Genomic DNA, 18,342 nt, shown 5'->3' on the forward strand with positions numbered 1-18,342 from the left:
TATTGGATTCATTTCCAGCTTTTCCATGACTGAGCACTAACCAGGTCACCTGGAACTCGTACTCTTGTTTGAGTACCACTTCAGGTCCTGACCTGTTCTTTCAAACCCAACTCAACAAGGATTTTAGTTTTAGTAGAAGAGCTCAAAAGTTACCCGATTGCTTGTCAGAAATGCTTTCTGTGCAGGATGACCCATTGGACACTAAATTGCAGATATGGTCTCCCTGTTGTTGTTTTGCTGAAAGCAAGAGAATGATTTCTGCTATCAGACTGTAAACTTACCCAGCCCAACTCCATAACCATTAGGTTACCTCCACCCTCTACTAATGGATTTGAAAGGGCTTTTCAGTTCACTTTCACTATATATATCTTTCTCTATCTGAATGAATGAATAATTGATGTTTTACTGTATGAACTGACAACGTGAGTGCATAAAAACAAAAATAAAAAAAAATGTAGTCAACAATTTCATTTGTATATATAATTTCAAAATCTAAATATATATATTTTAGATGTGGAAAGTTATATATTTTTTGTATATAGTTATATTATATAATATTAAAGTAATTAATAATAATAAATAAGTAGATAAATATATATAAACTTCACCCACACTCTTCCATTTGAATAGGGATCATTTATTTATTTATGCCACGCATATAGAACTAACACTTCTCAAAAGCAACACAATGCACATACTCATGCTGCACACGGCAGCACAGTGAACAGCTTTAGCTCTTTGCTAAAATACTCAGTGGAGCACCAGAATCACTACAACTCACAAGCAGCTAAACAAAGTTCTCTCACACAACACAGACACAATTAAAGGACTGATGTTATTTGGATACCAAAGCATAGATGGGGATGGGGACGGGCTGTCAAGGAGAGCAGTGTTCTGTGCCATTGACTATAGATCTGGACCTTTGAATTCACTGTTTCCATCTAGTCTCCATTCTACAGGAGCTGGCGTTGCGTGGCGTTATGTGTGGGAGAGTAAGCACAATGAACACACTAAGACTGATGACGGGTTGCCGCTTCAGATGGGCTTCCTGAAGTTCTTGCCAGCAAAACGAGCCTTGTCACCAAGCTCCTCCTCAATCCTGCCGATGTCAAACAATGCCAAAATCAGTCTTGGACTTTCACTCACTTTAAACAACTCAAGATGTGCAGACTGGTACTTAATGTGATGTTGTAGAGTTGTAATGATTAGTAAGAAGAAACTATGCAGGAAAAAAGAAATCATGCATCTTGAATGGAGCTTTAGTAAATAAATGAACATGAAACATTAATGAGTTGAACTTACAATGCCATTTAAAAATTTGAGGTTAGTATGATTTTCTTTTAAGTCTCTAACGCTCACCAAGGCTTCATTTATTTGATCCATAATACATCAAAAATGTAATATTGTAAAATATTACTGTAACACAGTAATATTATGAACCATTATTACAATTTAAAAGAACTGTGTTCTATTTGAATATATTTTAAAATGTCATTTATTCCTGTGATGGCAAACCTACATTTTCAGCAGCCATTTCTCCAGTCTTCAGTGTCACATAATCTTTCGGAAATCATTCTAATATGCTGATTTGGTGCTCAGTGAACATTTCTTATTATTATTAATGTTGAAAACAGTGTGCCACTTAATATTTTTGTGGAAACCGTGAATAAAGTTCAAAAGAACAGAATTTATTTGAAATCTTTTGTAACTTTATACAGTAAATGCCACTTTTGATTTATTTTTAATGTATCCTTGTTGAATATTGATTTATTAAAAAAATTCTGACCCCAAACTTTTAAACTGTAGTGTATTTTATGTGAGAAAAATGACAGTTGAGGGCAATGAGTGAGCATTTGGTTGCTTGAGACAATAGTCAAATATTGTGTACAGTTGTTATGCAAAATTGAACTGCATAATGCAGCAACTGACCAATCAGAATCAAGTATATCAAGTACAGAGTGCTAGTTTAAGAATGTAATGATGTAGAAATGCAGCCGCTCACCTCAGCAGCTGATTATACTTGGCCAGGCGCTCAGAGCGGCAGGGAGCACCAGTCTTGATCTGAGAGGGAAAAAAAGACAATGTACTTTGTAATTCCCTACATAGCATTGGTCAACCTTAGATAAGATGGTGCTTGGCAAGCTTTGTACCTGGCCAGTGCAGAGTCCGACCACAAGGTCAGCGATGAAGGTGTCCTCTGTCTCTCCAGAACGGTGGCTGACCATCACACCCCATCCATTAGACTGGGCCATCTTACAGCTAAACAAAGGAAGATGGACACAAAACACATTACATATAAAACCACATGAACCTGAATTTTAGTTAGTTCTTATATAAAAAAAATACATCAGCAATACATACGCCTGAAGGGACTCGGTGACGGATCCGATCTGGTTGACTTTGAGCAGCAGGCAGTTGCAGGCCTTGTCAGACACGGCTTTAGCGATGCGCTTGGGGTTGGTCACAGTGAGGTCATCACCCACTACCTGGATTTTAGTGCTGGCTGTGAAGTTGGTCCAGGCCTCCCAGTCATCCTGGTCAAATGGATCCTCAATGGAGACCACTGAGAAGTAAAAGATAAAACTTTATCGATTTGAGCTGGATTTAAAGTATTCACCTGGTGAAGCATTAATGCATGTAATAAATAATATGTATTATATGTAATATAATATATATATATATATATATATATATATATATATATTATATGCATGTAATAATAATAAACATTAACTGGTTTGACTGGATTTAAAAACAAATTATTTTTTAAGTTTTCATTTAAATGCAGCTGAACTGTGTGAAATGTTTATTTCACTGAGAATTGTTTTGATTTCAAACGATACATATTTTAATGTTATTTTATTTGATAATATTTATATTAATATTTAGCTGTTTAAATAAAGGATTGTTCAATTGCAGATTAGTTTATGCTGTCTTGCATTGTGAAATTTTACTGATTTATGGAATTAGGGTCAGGGTTAGGTCTAACCCTAACTTAACAGCTAACAAGAATGAACTGTTGCTAGAATGTACGCTACTGTTCAAAAGTTTGGGATGGTATGATTTTGAAAAATGTCTCTTATGCTCACAAAAGGCTGGATTTGTTTTAATCAAACATACAGTAAAAACAGTAATACTGTGAAATATTAATACAATTTTAAATTAATGTTATCTAATTTTAATGTTGAATATATTTTAAAATGTAATTTATTCCTGTGATGGCAAAGCTGAACTTTCAGCAGTCATTACTCCAGTCTTCTGCGTCACATGATCCTTCAGAAATCATTCTAATATGCTGATTTGCTGCTCAAGAAACATTTCTTATTATTATCAGTGTTGTGGAAACTGTGATACATTTTTCAAGGATTCTCTGATGAATAGATCATCCAAAAGAACAGCAATTTTTTTGAAGTAGAAATCTTTTGTAACATTATAAATGTTGCTGAATAAAAGTATATAATGTAATAATTATATAAAACGTAATAAGTATATTAAAAGAATTAAATGTTGTTGCTGAAAAAAAAAAGTACTGGCCTCAAACTTTTGAACAATAGTGTAACCTGCAATTTTTTTTATTAAGAGATTAATAAATACACAACAGTTAATGCACTAGGGTTTATTTATATACAGTGTTATTCTCTAAGTATCTAGTGAACTGCTGACCGGCCTCAAGGGGGTTAAATCACCCCTTTTAAGACTCTCACCCCCACAGAAGGGTTTCATTTACTGCTGGATCTCTTCAGACACCTGTCTTTTTTAGGAGATCTAAAGATACCCGACACACATGAGGGAAGAATTTGTGTTTGGGTAAACACACTTCGATTAGGAAAATTAGTTTTTGGTAACACTTTACAATAAGGTTTAACATAAGTTAATGCACTATGATCCTTAGTTAACAAATAACAATTATTATTATTATTAATTACATTTGTTTAATGTTTATTTTTCACATAACTTGTATACCTAGATGCTCTGACTTCATATTTGCACTAAGCAGTCGTCACTGGCCGTCTGAGGATCACAGTAGAGTATCACATACTCTCACACAGTAACACTAAAGATCAGGGACACTGACCAGGATAATCCTTGACAAAGCTCCTGTAGAGGTCAGCCAGCTGGTCAGGGCTGATATAACGGCTCGGGTCATCAGGTGATTTGAAGTCCAGGTCGTACTTGCCACCCTTGTAGAACTCAGAGGCTGCCACATCCATGCCGATCACAATCTTGTCGGTGTAGCCGGCTTTGCTAATGGCATTCTTCAGCAGCTCCAGAGCTGAAAAAGATAAGTAGTCGATGCAAGATTTCAGGTTAAAATGTAGATTAATGTATAAGGTAAAGTATATGTTTTAGGTTTCAAAACATACACTTTACCTTTAAAAAACATTTTTTTTTACACTATTGTAAATCTTATCCTTGCCTTCACTAGTAAATTTTAATGGTTCTGCAGTCTGACAAATGCAGTTTTAAATATACAAAACATTCAATGTAGTCTGTAGAACGTTAACTTCCCAAAAGTATTTCATGCCAAATGCCCAATACATCTGTAAGCACTCATAATAAACCATTAATATTTCTGCAGTTTATATTAGCTACAGCTAAATAATAACTTCAGGCACTGATTTGTACTTTGTTTAAACATTAGTGCATCTTGAGAATATATCTCATGGTGCTATGTTTATTACACATAAGCTTTTAACCTACAGCAACTTCTGGATTCCTTTCTAATGTTTTAGTCTAATTAATGTTAAAACTAAATTAATGTTAAAATAACAAATAATACGAGTAAAGAAGAGGATAAATATTCAGACATTCAGAGAGCAAGTAATCCAATTAGATGTGAATAAACTCTACCATTATTTTTCTCTGAAATGGGCAGATGTTATGACTGATTCGCAGGCAGCACAGAGGTCATGCGCATTCCCAGAATTCCCCAGAGAGTGAGCCACAGCTGCAGAACTTCACTAGGTTAAATTCAATTATACCAATGCACCAGATCTTAAAATGAAAAACATTTGTTGTTTGATGGGAATTAGTTTTGAAGTTTAGGTAATAATTCATAGTAACATTTTGTTGTTCAATGGTCATGTTTGTAAACTCGCTTATCTATAATCAAGATAACCGTAATCTCCTTGAGTTATCCCAAGCGTCTACACTATCTACAATCTGTACATCTTATACCATATTGTACTGTATAGTACTTATCTATACTTGTTTGCTTACCGGGGGCTAAAAAATGAATTTGGTTCTAAATGTATATCTTTTCTAAGATCAAACGAATAGTTTACATTTAAAGGGGTCATATGATGCGATTTCAAGTTTTCCTTTCTCTTTGGAGTGTGCGCTTGTCGGAAGGAGGGACTTTGTAGAAAACGAAGCGTTTGAGAGAGGCGGGGCATAGAGGAGCTACAATAATGTACAGTATTTGAAAAATAATGTGTTTTTTGAACATTAAAGCATGTCAACATATTCTGTTACACCAAATACACCAAATAATGATCTTTAAAAAAGCATCATATGACCCCTTTAATTCCCAAAGTATGTTTTACCGTGAATATGTTTTATAGTTATGATGGCTAATTCTGTAGTATTTACATTCTTAAAAATCTGCTCCATAAAACTGAGGCAAATCTAGATCTAGACCTGTTATCATGAAACTCCAGACTCTCACCTTCTTTGTTCTCAAGGATGTTGGGAGCGAAGCCACCTTCATCGCCCACATTGGTGGCGTCTTTGCCGTACTTCTCCTTAATGACATTCTTCAGATTGTGATAAACTTCAGCACCAATGCGCATGGCCTCTTTGAAGTTGCTGGCACCGACAGGCAGGATCATGAACTCCTGCATGGCCAGCTTGTTGCCGGCGTGGGAGCCACCGTTGATAACGTTGAAGGCCTTTGAAAACAGACAGTCTATTTATAGTGTGTCATAGTTTGCATCCTTTAGTAATGTTTATGGTTTATGTCATGGGGCATTTATTCCAGACCAGATGTAAGTAAGTATGCACCAATACAGCAATTTTGTCTGATATTAGCTGCTATGTATGATATTTATAAATATTTAGAATATGTTTTTAAAATAATATCAACTTGTATCAATGTTAAATTTAATTTTTAAAAAAGCCACTGTGGCTCTTTTATTGAAATTGGTAACTTGCTATCAAATAAAACTGTGCAGACAAAATGCTCTGATGAATTCAGTCACATGACTTGTTCAGAGCAAAGTCACGTGACTTAAGATGTACATCGAAAAATTGATTCAGGAAATGTGTAAGTTGCTGGCACCGACAGGCAGGATCATGAACTCCTGCATGGCCAGCTTGTTGCCGGCGTGGGAGCCACCGTTGATAACGTTGAAGGCCTTTGAAAACAGACAGTCTATTTATAGTGTGTCATAGTTTGCATCCTTTAGTAATGTTTATGGTTTATGTCATGGGGCATTTATTCCAGACCAGATGTAAGTAAGTATGCACCAATACAGCAATTTTGTCTGATATTAGCTGCTATGTATGATATTTATAAATATTTAGAATATGTTTTTAAAATAATATCAACTTGTATCAATGTTAAATTTAATTTTTTAAAAAGCCACTGTGGCTCTTTTATTGAAATTGGTAACTTGCTATCAAATAAAACTGTGCAGACAAAATGCTCTGATGAATTCAGTCACATGACTTGTTCAGAGCAAAGTCACGTGACTTTTAAGATGTACATCGAAAAATTGATTCAGGAAATGTGCTTCCATTTTGGTTTATTTACAGAATAAATAATGTATCCAACTTGAGGAAGCATCCTGCATTTTTATGTGATATCCCAAAATTTGCATTAAATAGGTGGATGGAAACCAGTCCAAACACTGTAATATACAGCAGAAAAGATTGATAGTGGTTCTGTTTATTATTGTGAGCACGTACAGGGACAGGGAGAATGACTTCTGGGTTTCCAGCGAGGTCTGCGATGTGGCGGTAGAGGGGGACGCCCTTCTCTGCAGCACCAGCCTTGCACACAGCCAGGGAAACGCCCAGGATGGCATTAGCACCGAACTTTGCTGTGGATTCGAGATGAGCGCATTCATTAAAATAATGGATGCATATTTCAGAGTCTTTATAAACCAGCGTGAAGAGCTGTGATACATTACGCTTTCATACGGTGAATCAATTCTGTTATGGCAACTCAAGCAATTATATATAGTTATATTAAAAAATTGTCTTTGATCTTTCAAGCTGTTTAATGGCACAAGCGGGTGTTGCATGCATCAGTCCAAAATAAGTGAAATAAAAATAAAAGCCCATCCATAAAAAAACACGGCTCCGGGGGGTGAAAAAAAGTCCTCCTGTAGCGAATCGATGCGTTTTTATAAGAAATAAATCCATATTCAAAACGTAATAATCACTTTAATGTGGCTCTGGGAGGATGACGTATGAGGTCAGCGTTGCGCATGTGCCGGTGAGTCTCGTGAAAACCAATGTTTGTTAACAGGAGCAAAGGAAGCAAAGTTTCCTTACTTTAGCAAAGGAAAACCAGTTCTCTTGGCTTATATCGAAATCTTCCGACATTCTTCTTTACAAATCCTCGTTTTGTACTTCTAATTCGTGACCGTTGTTTTGTTTTGATCTCTCCCCTGCACTTCAGCGTTCGTCACTTCTGAGCGGCGCGTGCGCAAAGCTGACCTCATACGTCTTCCGCCCGGAGCTGCTTCCGTGTACAACAGTGAGCGCAAGCTAGATTAAATTGATTATTACGTTTTAAATATGGTTATTTTTCTTACAAAAATGCATCGATTCGCTACAGGAGGACTTTGTTCACCCCCTGGAACTGTGTGAGACACTTTTTATTAAGAATGGGCGCTTTATATTTAACTTCTTTTGGACTGATGCACTGCAACACCCGCTGAGTGCAATTAAATAGCTTGAAAGATCAAAGACCATTTTTAATATAACTCCGACTGGATTCGTCTGAAAGAAGAAAGTCATATACACCTAGAATGACTTGAGGGTGAGTAATTTATGGGATAATTTTCATTTTTGGGTGAACTAACCCTTTAATCATATTAATATGCTTACACTTGTTTTCAGTGCCATCCATATCAAGCATCAGCTTATCAATCTTCTCCTGCTCCAAGACTGACACGTTCTGTTGAAGCACAAAAGATTGATTACTGACAACATCAATACTTTTTCAAGGAGAATGACATTCCCACAAACTTCATTTAGAAGAAATTAGAACAAATGCAATGTTATGGCATTCACAGCATTGTGAGATTAGGGGGAGGTTTTCATCTTTAGATGTCTTTAGAAATGACAAAACGATAATATTAATTCAAATGTTAGTTAATATTCACAACAAGACACTTACCACTTCAAATAATGGTCCAAAACTTATCTAATTCTCTCAAATAATCTTTCAGTACCTCTCTTGTATATTATGAATAACCCCAACTCAACAACAGTATACATTATCATGTTAGTCAAAGAACAAATATTCCTACCTGGCTAACCAGAGCAGGTGCAATTGATTTATTGATATGCTCAACAGCTTTTGAGACACCTGCAGGGACACAAGCAGACCATCACTGATCCAGGCCAAGGAGTGGATGAACATGCAGAGCAGGACATGACTAGATGATCACAGAGCAATTGAGTGCTTTATTGTCAATGAGAACATCTGTGATCATCTACAAATACCTGCTATGGTTAGTCGTCAAAGCAAACCCAAAGGCTCATGCCGCTTCTGTGCTATATCAAAAGGGGTTAAGTTCCTCACTTCAGTTAATACACACGCTAATTTACCTGATTACACAAAGCAGGGGCCAAGAACTCATTTACATATTTAACAGCTCTTTTCACCCCTGACAGATGAGAAAAGATGGCAGAAGAAAGAGAGGATGAGAGGAGAAAAGAAAAACGCTGCAGTGCAGATGCATACCATTGGAAAAAAAACTCTGGAAATTATGGATTTCACAGAAATAAAGAAATGAATATAATAAATGCAATACATTCTTAATTTTATTCAGATTTTTCTCTGGATGTTATTATGATATATGAAATATACATTTGATATTATGTATCATGTATTATGTAAAACATTACAAATCAAGCATGATTCAAAAGGAATTTTCACAGAAAATGTAATTAGATTTTTATACACTACTGTTAAAAGATTTGTGGTCAAGATATTTTTTTAATGTTTCTGAAAAAAAGTCTCTTATGCTTTTTGTTTGATCAAAAATACAATAAAACAGCACTGTAAAATATTTTTCTATTTGGAAAAAAATTTAAATAAAATAAAATGTAATGTATTCCTGTGATGGCAAAGCTAAATTGTCAGCATCATTACTCCAGTCTTCAGTGTCACATGATCCTTCAGAAATCATTCTAAAATGTTAATATGCTCACAGAACATTTCTTCACGAGTCTTTGAGGAATAGAAAGTTGAACATTTTTTTATATAAAATGTCTTTCCTGTCACATTTGAACAATTTAATGTGTCTTTGTTGAATAAAAGTAATTTTGCAAAAAAAAAAAAAAAACATCTTACAGACCCCCAAAATTTGATTAGTAGTGTATATTTTTTCATCCTCATATTATTAATATGTCTAATACAATACATTTCAAAAACACTTGATTTGATTTGTCAAGCAATAATATATAAAACTCAAACAATTTTAAACTTTAATATCTCAAAAAGAATAGTGATGCTTAATTTTACAAACGGAATATCTGAAATACAAACCTTTGCCCAGATAACGTGTCTTGTCATTGTCACGGAGTTCAAGGGCTTCGTAGATGCCAGTAGAAGCACCACTGGGCACTGCAGCTCTGAAGAGACCTGTGGAAAAATAAATACAAGGAAACTCGTCAATGGTTATAAATATGTAGGGCTGGACAATAATTCAATATCAATATGTATCGCGATATAATTTTTTTCAATAACGGTGATATGATTTTTAAACACATTTCTGATATACATTACCAGTGTTTCCCATACATTGATTTATTTATGCTGTTTCACTTCGTTGAATAAGGCTGAGCACTGCACGTTTCAAAATCAAAACATGGCGGGGATGTTTTATATGAATGTATATTCATAATGTAAACTTCAGAAAAGTTTCGATGGCATTTTCATTTTATCTGATAAAGAAGCGTACATGAGCGGAGCTGATTTGATTACAGCCATTAGTTCTACCGCTCTTAAAGCGCCTCCTGCTGGCAGACAATCAGTTTGCGTTTTCATTATGCCCGCTCCAGCAACAGGTTTTTGTTTTGTTTTTTCTGCAGCAACTCTGAGCACTTTTCATACTCTTTATACTGGCTAAAGCACATTTGTTTCAATCTATAAGAATAATCAGCCTACACTACCAGTCAAAAGTTTTGAACAGTAAGATTGGTACGTTTTTTTTTTGTTTAGTTTTTTTTAAGAATTATCTTCTGCTCACCAAGCCTGCATTTATTTTATCCAAAGTACAGCAAAAACAGTAACATTGAAATATTTTTACTATTTAATATAACTGCTTTCTTTTTGAATATATTTTAAAAGTAATTTATTCCGGTGCTTTTAAAGCTGAATTTTCAGCATCATTACTCCAGTCTTCAGTGTCTATCTTCTGCTCACCAAGCCTGCATTTATTTTATCCAAAGTACAGTAAAAACAGTAAAATTGAAATATTTTTACTATTTAATATAACTGCTTTCTTTTTGAATATATTTTAAAAGTAATTTATTCCTGTGCTTTTAAAGCTGAATTTTCAGCATCATTACCCCAGTCTTCAGTGTCACATGATCCAGAAATCATTCTAATATGCAGATTTGCTGATTATCAATATTTACAACTGTTTTTGCTGTATTTTGGATCAAATAAATGCAGCCTTGGTGAACAGAAGAGAATTCTTTAAAAACATTACAAATCTTTGACTGGTAGTGTATGTTAGCCTATAGTTTGAAGTTAAAGATATTAATATTAATTAGGTGAGTCTGAGACGATTATTTGACAGTGATTACACATTTCTTGTTTGTATGAAGGCTAAATACAAATAAACGTTGAACATTAATTTATTTGTGCTGTTTTTTTTCTAAAATATTATATGGTTTCATATGAGGTGTCATAGACTTGGCAAATTCATTTTTCATAAGTTTGTATGCACAGACATCTGTTGTGGGCGTTCTTGGCAGTTTTTACGAGGCTTTTTTTAATAGTGTTCATATAGATATCGGAATTATATCGTATTGACCGAAATTAAGAAATATATCGTGATATAAAGTTTGGCCATATCGTCCAGCCCTATAAATATGTACAAACAACCCTGCTAATTTTACAGAAATCTGTTTCCAGAATTTCCTTCTAGAACCAATCACAACTGGTCTACCATATAAGGAATTGTAGGACACACCCCCTCACTGCAGAAGAGATTTGGCAACAGAATCACAATGTATACAATCTCTGCATACCAGCAGCAGACTACATGTCAATATATAGTATATAATATCTTTTAAAAATATGTAATTAATTAAACAATTGATAAGCATGGTACCTCTGGGTTTTTCATCACCTAAACTCAACATAGGAAGTGACATTAAGGGGGTTTCCTCTTGTGATGTAACCAACTAAGAGGGACACCCCCGATTGAGGTTGGCATACCTGCACTACATGATGGCACATTTCAACTCAGAGTGTGCCAAATCTGCACATGCATATTCAATCAGCTCGGCTGAGTGAATGTAAGTCGATTGCCAGAGTGTGCAGATGAAAACGGATTTAAAGCTTAACCAGAAATTCATCAACTGTTACACAGCGCTCTACCTAACCAATAATTTCTTCCAAGCAATGGTAGAGAATCCAAACCTACAAAATAGGCAAACGGAGTGCAAAAACGGCTAGTTTTGATTTTTGTAACACATCTGAGTTCATATACTGATCCAATCATTTATATCAAATGCCTTGTCAATCCAATGAAACCAATTCTTAGAAATTGTGCACTATTAAAACAACTCAAAGCTATGCTTTAGGCTGTATTTTTCCAGCCCTCATACCAATCAAAACACATTCATTAAGCTCTGCTCAAATACACACAGACACATTAGATTTGGGTGAGTTGTTTCCACTTGTTTTCATACATCTGGGACTGAGGGGAAAAATACAGAAACATCAGCAGAAGATGAATAAACATTCTACACAGTCCCTATTAAAAAAAAAAACACATTCATCACCTTCATACACGAACTTGGCAGAGTGTGTCAACTCCCTCTCTCTGTTCTGTACAATCTGGCAGAGGAGACATTCTACATATTTGATTTCTTGCCAGCCTCAATCTTTCAAAATGGTCATTCACTAAACATAATTAAAATTCCGGGCATGTGTTTGAGGTCAAGGCACCACCTTGTGATACATTTGTGTGTAGGGCACAAGACAAAAAGCAAGTTACAAAATCAAGTATTTGCTTTTATACACTGTTGAAAATGAGCAAAACACTAATATGAGATACAATGGGGCAAAAAGTCTAAATGTTGTACACTACCATCCAAATGTTTTTTTTTTCATGTTTTATTTTAATAAGTCTCTTATGCTCACAAAAGCTGGATTTATTTGATCAAATTAATTTATTTGTGCTGTTTTTTTTCTAAAATATTATATGGTTTCATATGAGGTGTCATAGACTTGGCAAATTCATTTTTCATAAGTTTGTATGCACAGACATCTGTTGTGGGCGTTCTTGGCAGTTTTTACGAGGCTTTTTTTAATAGTGTTCATATAGATATCGGAATTATATCGTATTGACCGAAATTAAGAAATATATCGTGATATAAAGTTTGGCCATATCGTCCAGCCCTATAAATATGTACAAACAACCCTGCTAATTTTACAGAAATCTGTTTCCAGAATTTCCTTCTAGAACCAATCACAACTGGTCTACCATATAAGGAATTGTAGGACACACCCCCTCACTGCAGAAGAGATTTGGCAACAGAATCACAATGTATACAATCTCTGCATACCAGCAGCAGACTACATGTCAATATATAGTATATAATATCTTTTAAAAATATGTAATTAATTAAACAATTGATAAGCATGGTACCTCTGGGTTTTTCATCACCTAAACTCAACATAGGAAGTGACATTAAGGGGGTTTCCTCTTGTGATGTAACCAACTAAGAGGGACACCCCCGATTGAGGTTGGCATACCTGCACTACATGATGGCACATTTCAACTCAGAGTGTGCCAAATCTGCACATGCATATTCAATCAGCTCGGCTGAGTGAATGTAAGTCGATTGCCAGAGTGTGCAGATGAAAACAGATTTAAAGCTTAACCAGAAATTCATCAACTGTTACACAGCGCGTCTACCTAACCAATCATTTCTTCCAAGCAATGGTAGAGAATCCAAACCTACAAAATAGGCAAACGGAGTGCAAAAATGGCTAGTTTTGATTTTTGTAACACATCCGAGTTCATATACTGATCCAATCATTTATATCAAATGCCTTGTCAATCCAATGAAACCAATTCTTAGAAATTGTGCACTATTAAAACAACTCAAAGCTATGCTTTAGGCTGTATTTTTCCAGACCTCATACCAATCAAAACACATTCATTAAGCTCTGCTCAAATACACACAGATACATTAGATTTGGGTGAGTTGTTTCCACTTGTTTTCATACATCTGGGACTGAGGGGAAAAATACAGAAACATCAGCAGATGAAGAATAAACATTCTACACAGTCCCTATAAAAAAAAAAAAACACATTCATCACCTTCATACACGAACCTGGCAGAGTGTGTCAACTCCCTCTCTCTGTTCTGTACAATCTGGCAGGGGAGACATTCTACATATTTGATTTCTTGCCAGCCTCAATCTTTCAAAATGGTCATTCACTAAACATAATTAAAATTCCGGGCATGTGTTTGAGGTCAAGGCACCACCTTGTGATACATTTGTGTGTAGGGCACAAGACAAAAAGCAAGTATTTGCTTTTATACACTGTTGAAAATGAGCAAAACACTAATATGAGATACAATGGGGCAAAAAGTCTAAATGTTGTACACTACCATCCAAATGTTTTTTTTTTCATGTTTTATCACTAAACATAATTAAAATTCCGGGCATGTGTTTGAGGTCAAGGCACCGCCTTGTGATACATTTGTGTGTAGGGCACAAGACAAAAAGCAAGTTACAAAATCAAGTATTTGCTTTTATACACTGTTGAAAATGAGCAAAACACTAATATGAGATACAATGGGGCAAAAAGTCTAAATGTTGTACACTACCATCCAAATGTTTTTTTTTTTCATGTTTTTTTTTAATAAGTCTCTTATGCTCACAAAAGCTGGATTTATTTGATCAAAAATACAGTAAAACATTCATGTTATGAAATACTATTTCATTTAAAATAACTGTTTTCTATTTTAATATATTTTATGTGATGGCAAAACTGACTTTTCAGAAACCATTACAACAGTTCAGCTGTTTAATATTTTTGGGGAAATTGTGATACATTTGTTCTGGATTTTTGGATGAATAGAAAGTGTAAAAAAAAAAACTGCATTCATTTGAAATATAATTTTTTAAAAACATTGAAAAAGTCTTTACAGTCACTTTTAATTAATGAATTGCTGAATAAAATTATTTATTTATTATTATTTTTTATAAATAAATAAATATACATGTATATATATAAAAATCTTACGGACCCCAAACGTGAATATAATTACTTTCTGTGTTCATGTGCAAACTACCATACTGTAGCAATGCAATCCAACTGGTTTGTATTACTTCGGCTATTTATAACCACCTACCACCTGATACGTCGACTCTGAGCTATTGGACACCAACATGAGGGCCTGAATAGGCAGGGAGCAGCTCAGAAGCTCACCCATGTGAAACTGCCACAGCATTCAGGACTGTACGCCCCAATAACACCACATACAATGTCAATTACTGTCGCTTTGTATTGATGTTGAACTTGTAATGGACTGTTCTGCGGTTGTAGAGACAGTGGTGATGGACGATGCTTTGCATCTCTGAAATGGTCCCATTTTTGTATTTGCTAGCTCATTTCAAAATGAATTCAACTTCCTGAAAGAATCATCAGATCAATATACATTTAATGTGATTCTATTTTTTGTATAAAAAAAATATTTGAAGTATATAATACAATGAAAAACAATTACATTTTGAAGTACTTTTAAACATTTTCAGCATTACATACCTTTCTTGGTGTAGAGATCAACCTCCACAGTGGGGTTTCCACGGGAGTCAAAGATTTCACGAGCGTGGATCTTCAGGATGGACATGTTGCAGTTTCTGAACAGAAAAAAACCCCGTAAAAAACATGAGGAGCTGATTTTATTTATCTGAAACAACCGATATTGGATATTTAATTGTTCAAGCTCATTTACCCTATTTTTACATTTAGATTACATTAAGTCTTAAAGTTATTCTTTGAAATGCTAATAATTTAATAACATGGTTTAATGTAAACATTAGCCAATCTCAAAATAAACTCATTTTTTTTATTCTGAACATTATAATGTGTTGATGCATAGACTCACGTCACAGTTTTCAGTATTTTATTTTCAATTAATTTAGACAAAATATAATTTTTTTATTTTGATATAATTAAGTTTATCATTTCAAAGAAAAGTATTTCTTGTAAAAATATTGAGATAATTATGCTTTATGATAACATATAAATATAAATTGTACTTCTTGCCATACCTAATCACACTGAATGCCTTATAGTAATTTCCCCAGCAGGAAATGACTCAACTACTCCAAACCGAGTCAAAGATGAGGAAGGTTCTACACTGTTTCACCGCATTTCATCAGCATCCACTCTTTATATGATTTGGAGTTTCAGTTAATGCAGTCACCAAAGGACTCACACGTTCAAACTGAGTAATCCACCCCAATATGACACTCGACATGAGCAATAGGCACCAGAAGTTGAGAATAAAGTAACTTTATGACTTGCAGATAACTATTTCCCACTTCAGCCAAAAAAAGCTGAGCCTTTCAGCTGCCGGCACCCGTTCACCTAAAATGCAGCTGTACTGGACATTTAGAAATGTGTAGCGACAATCAAATCCTCTCTAGCATGATGCCTGTGAAGGTCTGAATTCATCTGGGGCACTATTCATATGAATGAATTACTTGATGTTCTTTAGAATAATATGTTTTCTGAAGCTTTTGTGTAATAAAACCAAGGATTTTTGCTCATATAAAAAAAACATCAATTTCTCAAAAACCCCTTTTTTCATTGTCAGACCAGGATTTCACACAAAACAAAACCTTCCCATGGATATCACAAGACCCATTTCCTCATCACCATTTCCTGCCCTGTCAACATTATGCGCTAACATATAAAACCCCCCCAAATAAATCACATACACTTCATTTGGACCAATGGAAAATCCTGTAGCCTTAAATGTCTGTTGAAACTTCCCACTGGCCACAACACAGTGGGTTGGGTTAACTGAGACAGACAGTAACAAGTGACTGGCCTTATGTCTGCAGTGGACAGAGAATGTGTTGCTCTCAATTTTAACAGACATATATATATATATATACACATATACATATATATATATATATATATATATATATATATATATATACATATACATATATATATATATATATATATATTGAGAATTACATTCAAATTAGCTTCAAATTCAAGATTTTAAACATCTGTGATGACCACATAAAATATGTCGCATTGACAATCAAATATAGTTCATTCAGTACATTTAAAAGCTACAAAATACATAACAGCAATGTCTCCGGTAACAGGTCTTTCCAATAACCGGTGTCAAACCGGGACTCGTTTTAGTTTGCTGACAAAATCCCGCGTTCAGCAGCTGTAACCGAAGACGAATTACTTTCTACACTAAACAACATTTTACATTTTTGAATGAACGTATTTCGCTCACGAGAACATCTGCTTCTTAAAAACAACTCTGCGTGACATAAACGTTGCCATGTTAAAATGATGAGATGATAGTAACTGTACGGTCAGATTCTAGAGGACGCCACCGCACAGCATCACCTTCCTCAGTATTGCATAACTCGGTCGAACATCACGACCACTGATATAGCGCATCTTATTTTTCATGACAAATATTATTAACTGCTCAAATATAAAAGCTACAACATACGCCCTGTATTCACCTTACCGTATCTGGCCTAGCCAGCGCAAGGGAAGTCGAGAGCTGACCGTGGTGCAGGAAGCAGAGAAGGCAGAAGGCTGCTGCTGCTCTCGCGCACTGTAAAGTGAGGAAGCGGTCAGCGCGAGCGCGTTTCTCGTGCTCTGATTGGTCAGACGCGCCTCACGCGGCACGCTTACGAGATTGCATGGCAAAATGCACGTTTTCAACCGGCGGGACTCCGCCTTCGAGAAGGATGCGGACATTTTAATGAATTGATTAAAATTGTATTTATTTTATTTCAAGGCTGTTAAGTACATGGACTTGACGTTATCTGGAATATCATTCGTGTATCTTGTGTTTAAAGCTTTTTGTCTCCAGCAGTTTCGTATTTTATGCTGGAAACTGGTGCATTGTGGAGTACGTGCAAAGCATCACCTACTAGCAGTGGTGCGTCACAGTGAGTGTGCACATGGGTGGACAGACACTGATTGAACATGGCAGATTTTATGTCATTTTAAACTCAGTTTACACTGTGATCTTGAAAATTATGTACATTCGATTGCACACTGGTTTCAAATGGTATATTGTTATTAGTATTAATAAATATGTTGATGACACGATCTCTTTGTGAGATATTGTTTGAATATATTAAACGGGTGTTTTTCAAATGATACTTTAATTCATTTGATAGCTGAGAGTTTTTTTTTTGTCAATGCATTCATCTTTATAAAATAGAAAATCACGTTTTTTCAAGTGTATTTAGAAGGTTATGTTTTACTTCTTTTTTGTATATAATAGCATATCATAATATATGCAAGTGTGCACAGTATGAAAGCATTATCATTTACATTTACAAATACATTCTCAATGTCATCTCTCCATCTCAAACGCACACGATGGACCAAGTGATTCTGTGCGCTTTCTAGCTTCGACTATGGCAGCCTCACTCAGTGAATGACCTTGAGCAAGATTACTAGTGCGCCATTTTATGGCTGATAATAGGACTGGCACTTCAAACGTTTTTAGTGAAAGTGAAAGTGACATGACCTGTGGCCAAGTATGGTGTCCCATACTCGGAATGTGTGCTCTGCATTTAACCCATCCAAGTGCACACACACATCAGTGAGTAGTGAACACACACACACACCATGAACACACACCCAGAGCAGTGAGCAGGCATTTTTTTGTTGCACCACCTGG

At 35.2% G+C, this 18,342-nt stretch overlaps 1 protein-coding gene across 1 annotated transcript; it reads right to left on the reverse strand.

Moving 5' to 3' along the window:
* Window positions 1–619: 619 nt before the first annotated feature.
* On the reverse strand, window positions 620–17,285 carry LOC107593367 (enolase-like). Its single transcript, XM_016283054.1, has 13 exons — window positions 17,170–17,285; window positions 15,201–15,295; window positions 9,728–9,823; window positions 8,484–8,542; window positions 8,059–8,128; window positions 6,910–7,043; window positions 6,291–6,356; window positions 5,669–5,825; window positions 4,076–4,273; window positions 2,362–2,563; window positions 2,151–2,259; window positions 2,003–2,061; window positions 620–1,099 (listed from the first exon to the last, which is right to left on the reverse strand). Exons 2-13 carry the CDS (start codon window positions 15,283–15,285, stop codon window positions 1,036–1,038), a joined length of 1,299 nt encoding a protein of 432 aa, XP_016138540.1. The 5' UTR covers window positions 15,286–15,295; window positions 17,170–17,285; the 3' UTR covers window positions 620–1,035.
* Window positions 17,286–18,342: the final 1,057 nt, after the last annotated feature.

The sequence above is a fragment of the Sinocyclocheilus grahami genome, unplaced genomic scaffold (genome assembly GCF_001515645.1).
Source record: "Sinocyclocheilus grahami isolate Dianchi unplaced genomic scaffold, SAMN03320097.WGS_v1.1 scaffold170.1, whole genome shotgun sequence".
Lineage (NCBI taxonomy): Eukaryota > Metazoa > Chordata > Actinopteri > Cypriniformes > Cyprinidae > Sinocyclocheilus > Sinocyclocheilus grahami.

What these genes read in the sequence shown, in the direction of transcription:
- LOC107593367 (XM_016283054.1), bottom strand. Translation starts at nt 15,285, where the DNA reads ATGTCCATCCTGAAGATCCACGCTCGTGAAATCTTTGACTCCCGTGGA. An exon ending in TGATCTCTACACCAAGAAAG is followed by an intron (nt 9,824 to 15,200) that starts GTATGTAATGCT and finishes ATTTTTCCACAG; the next exon opens with GTCTCTTCAGAGCTGCAGTG. An exon ending in GACACGTTATCTGGGCAAAG is followed by an intron (nt 8,543 to 9,727) that starts GTTTGTATTTCA and finishes GTGTCCCTGCAG; the next exon opens with GTGTCTCAAAAGCTGTTGAG.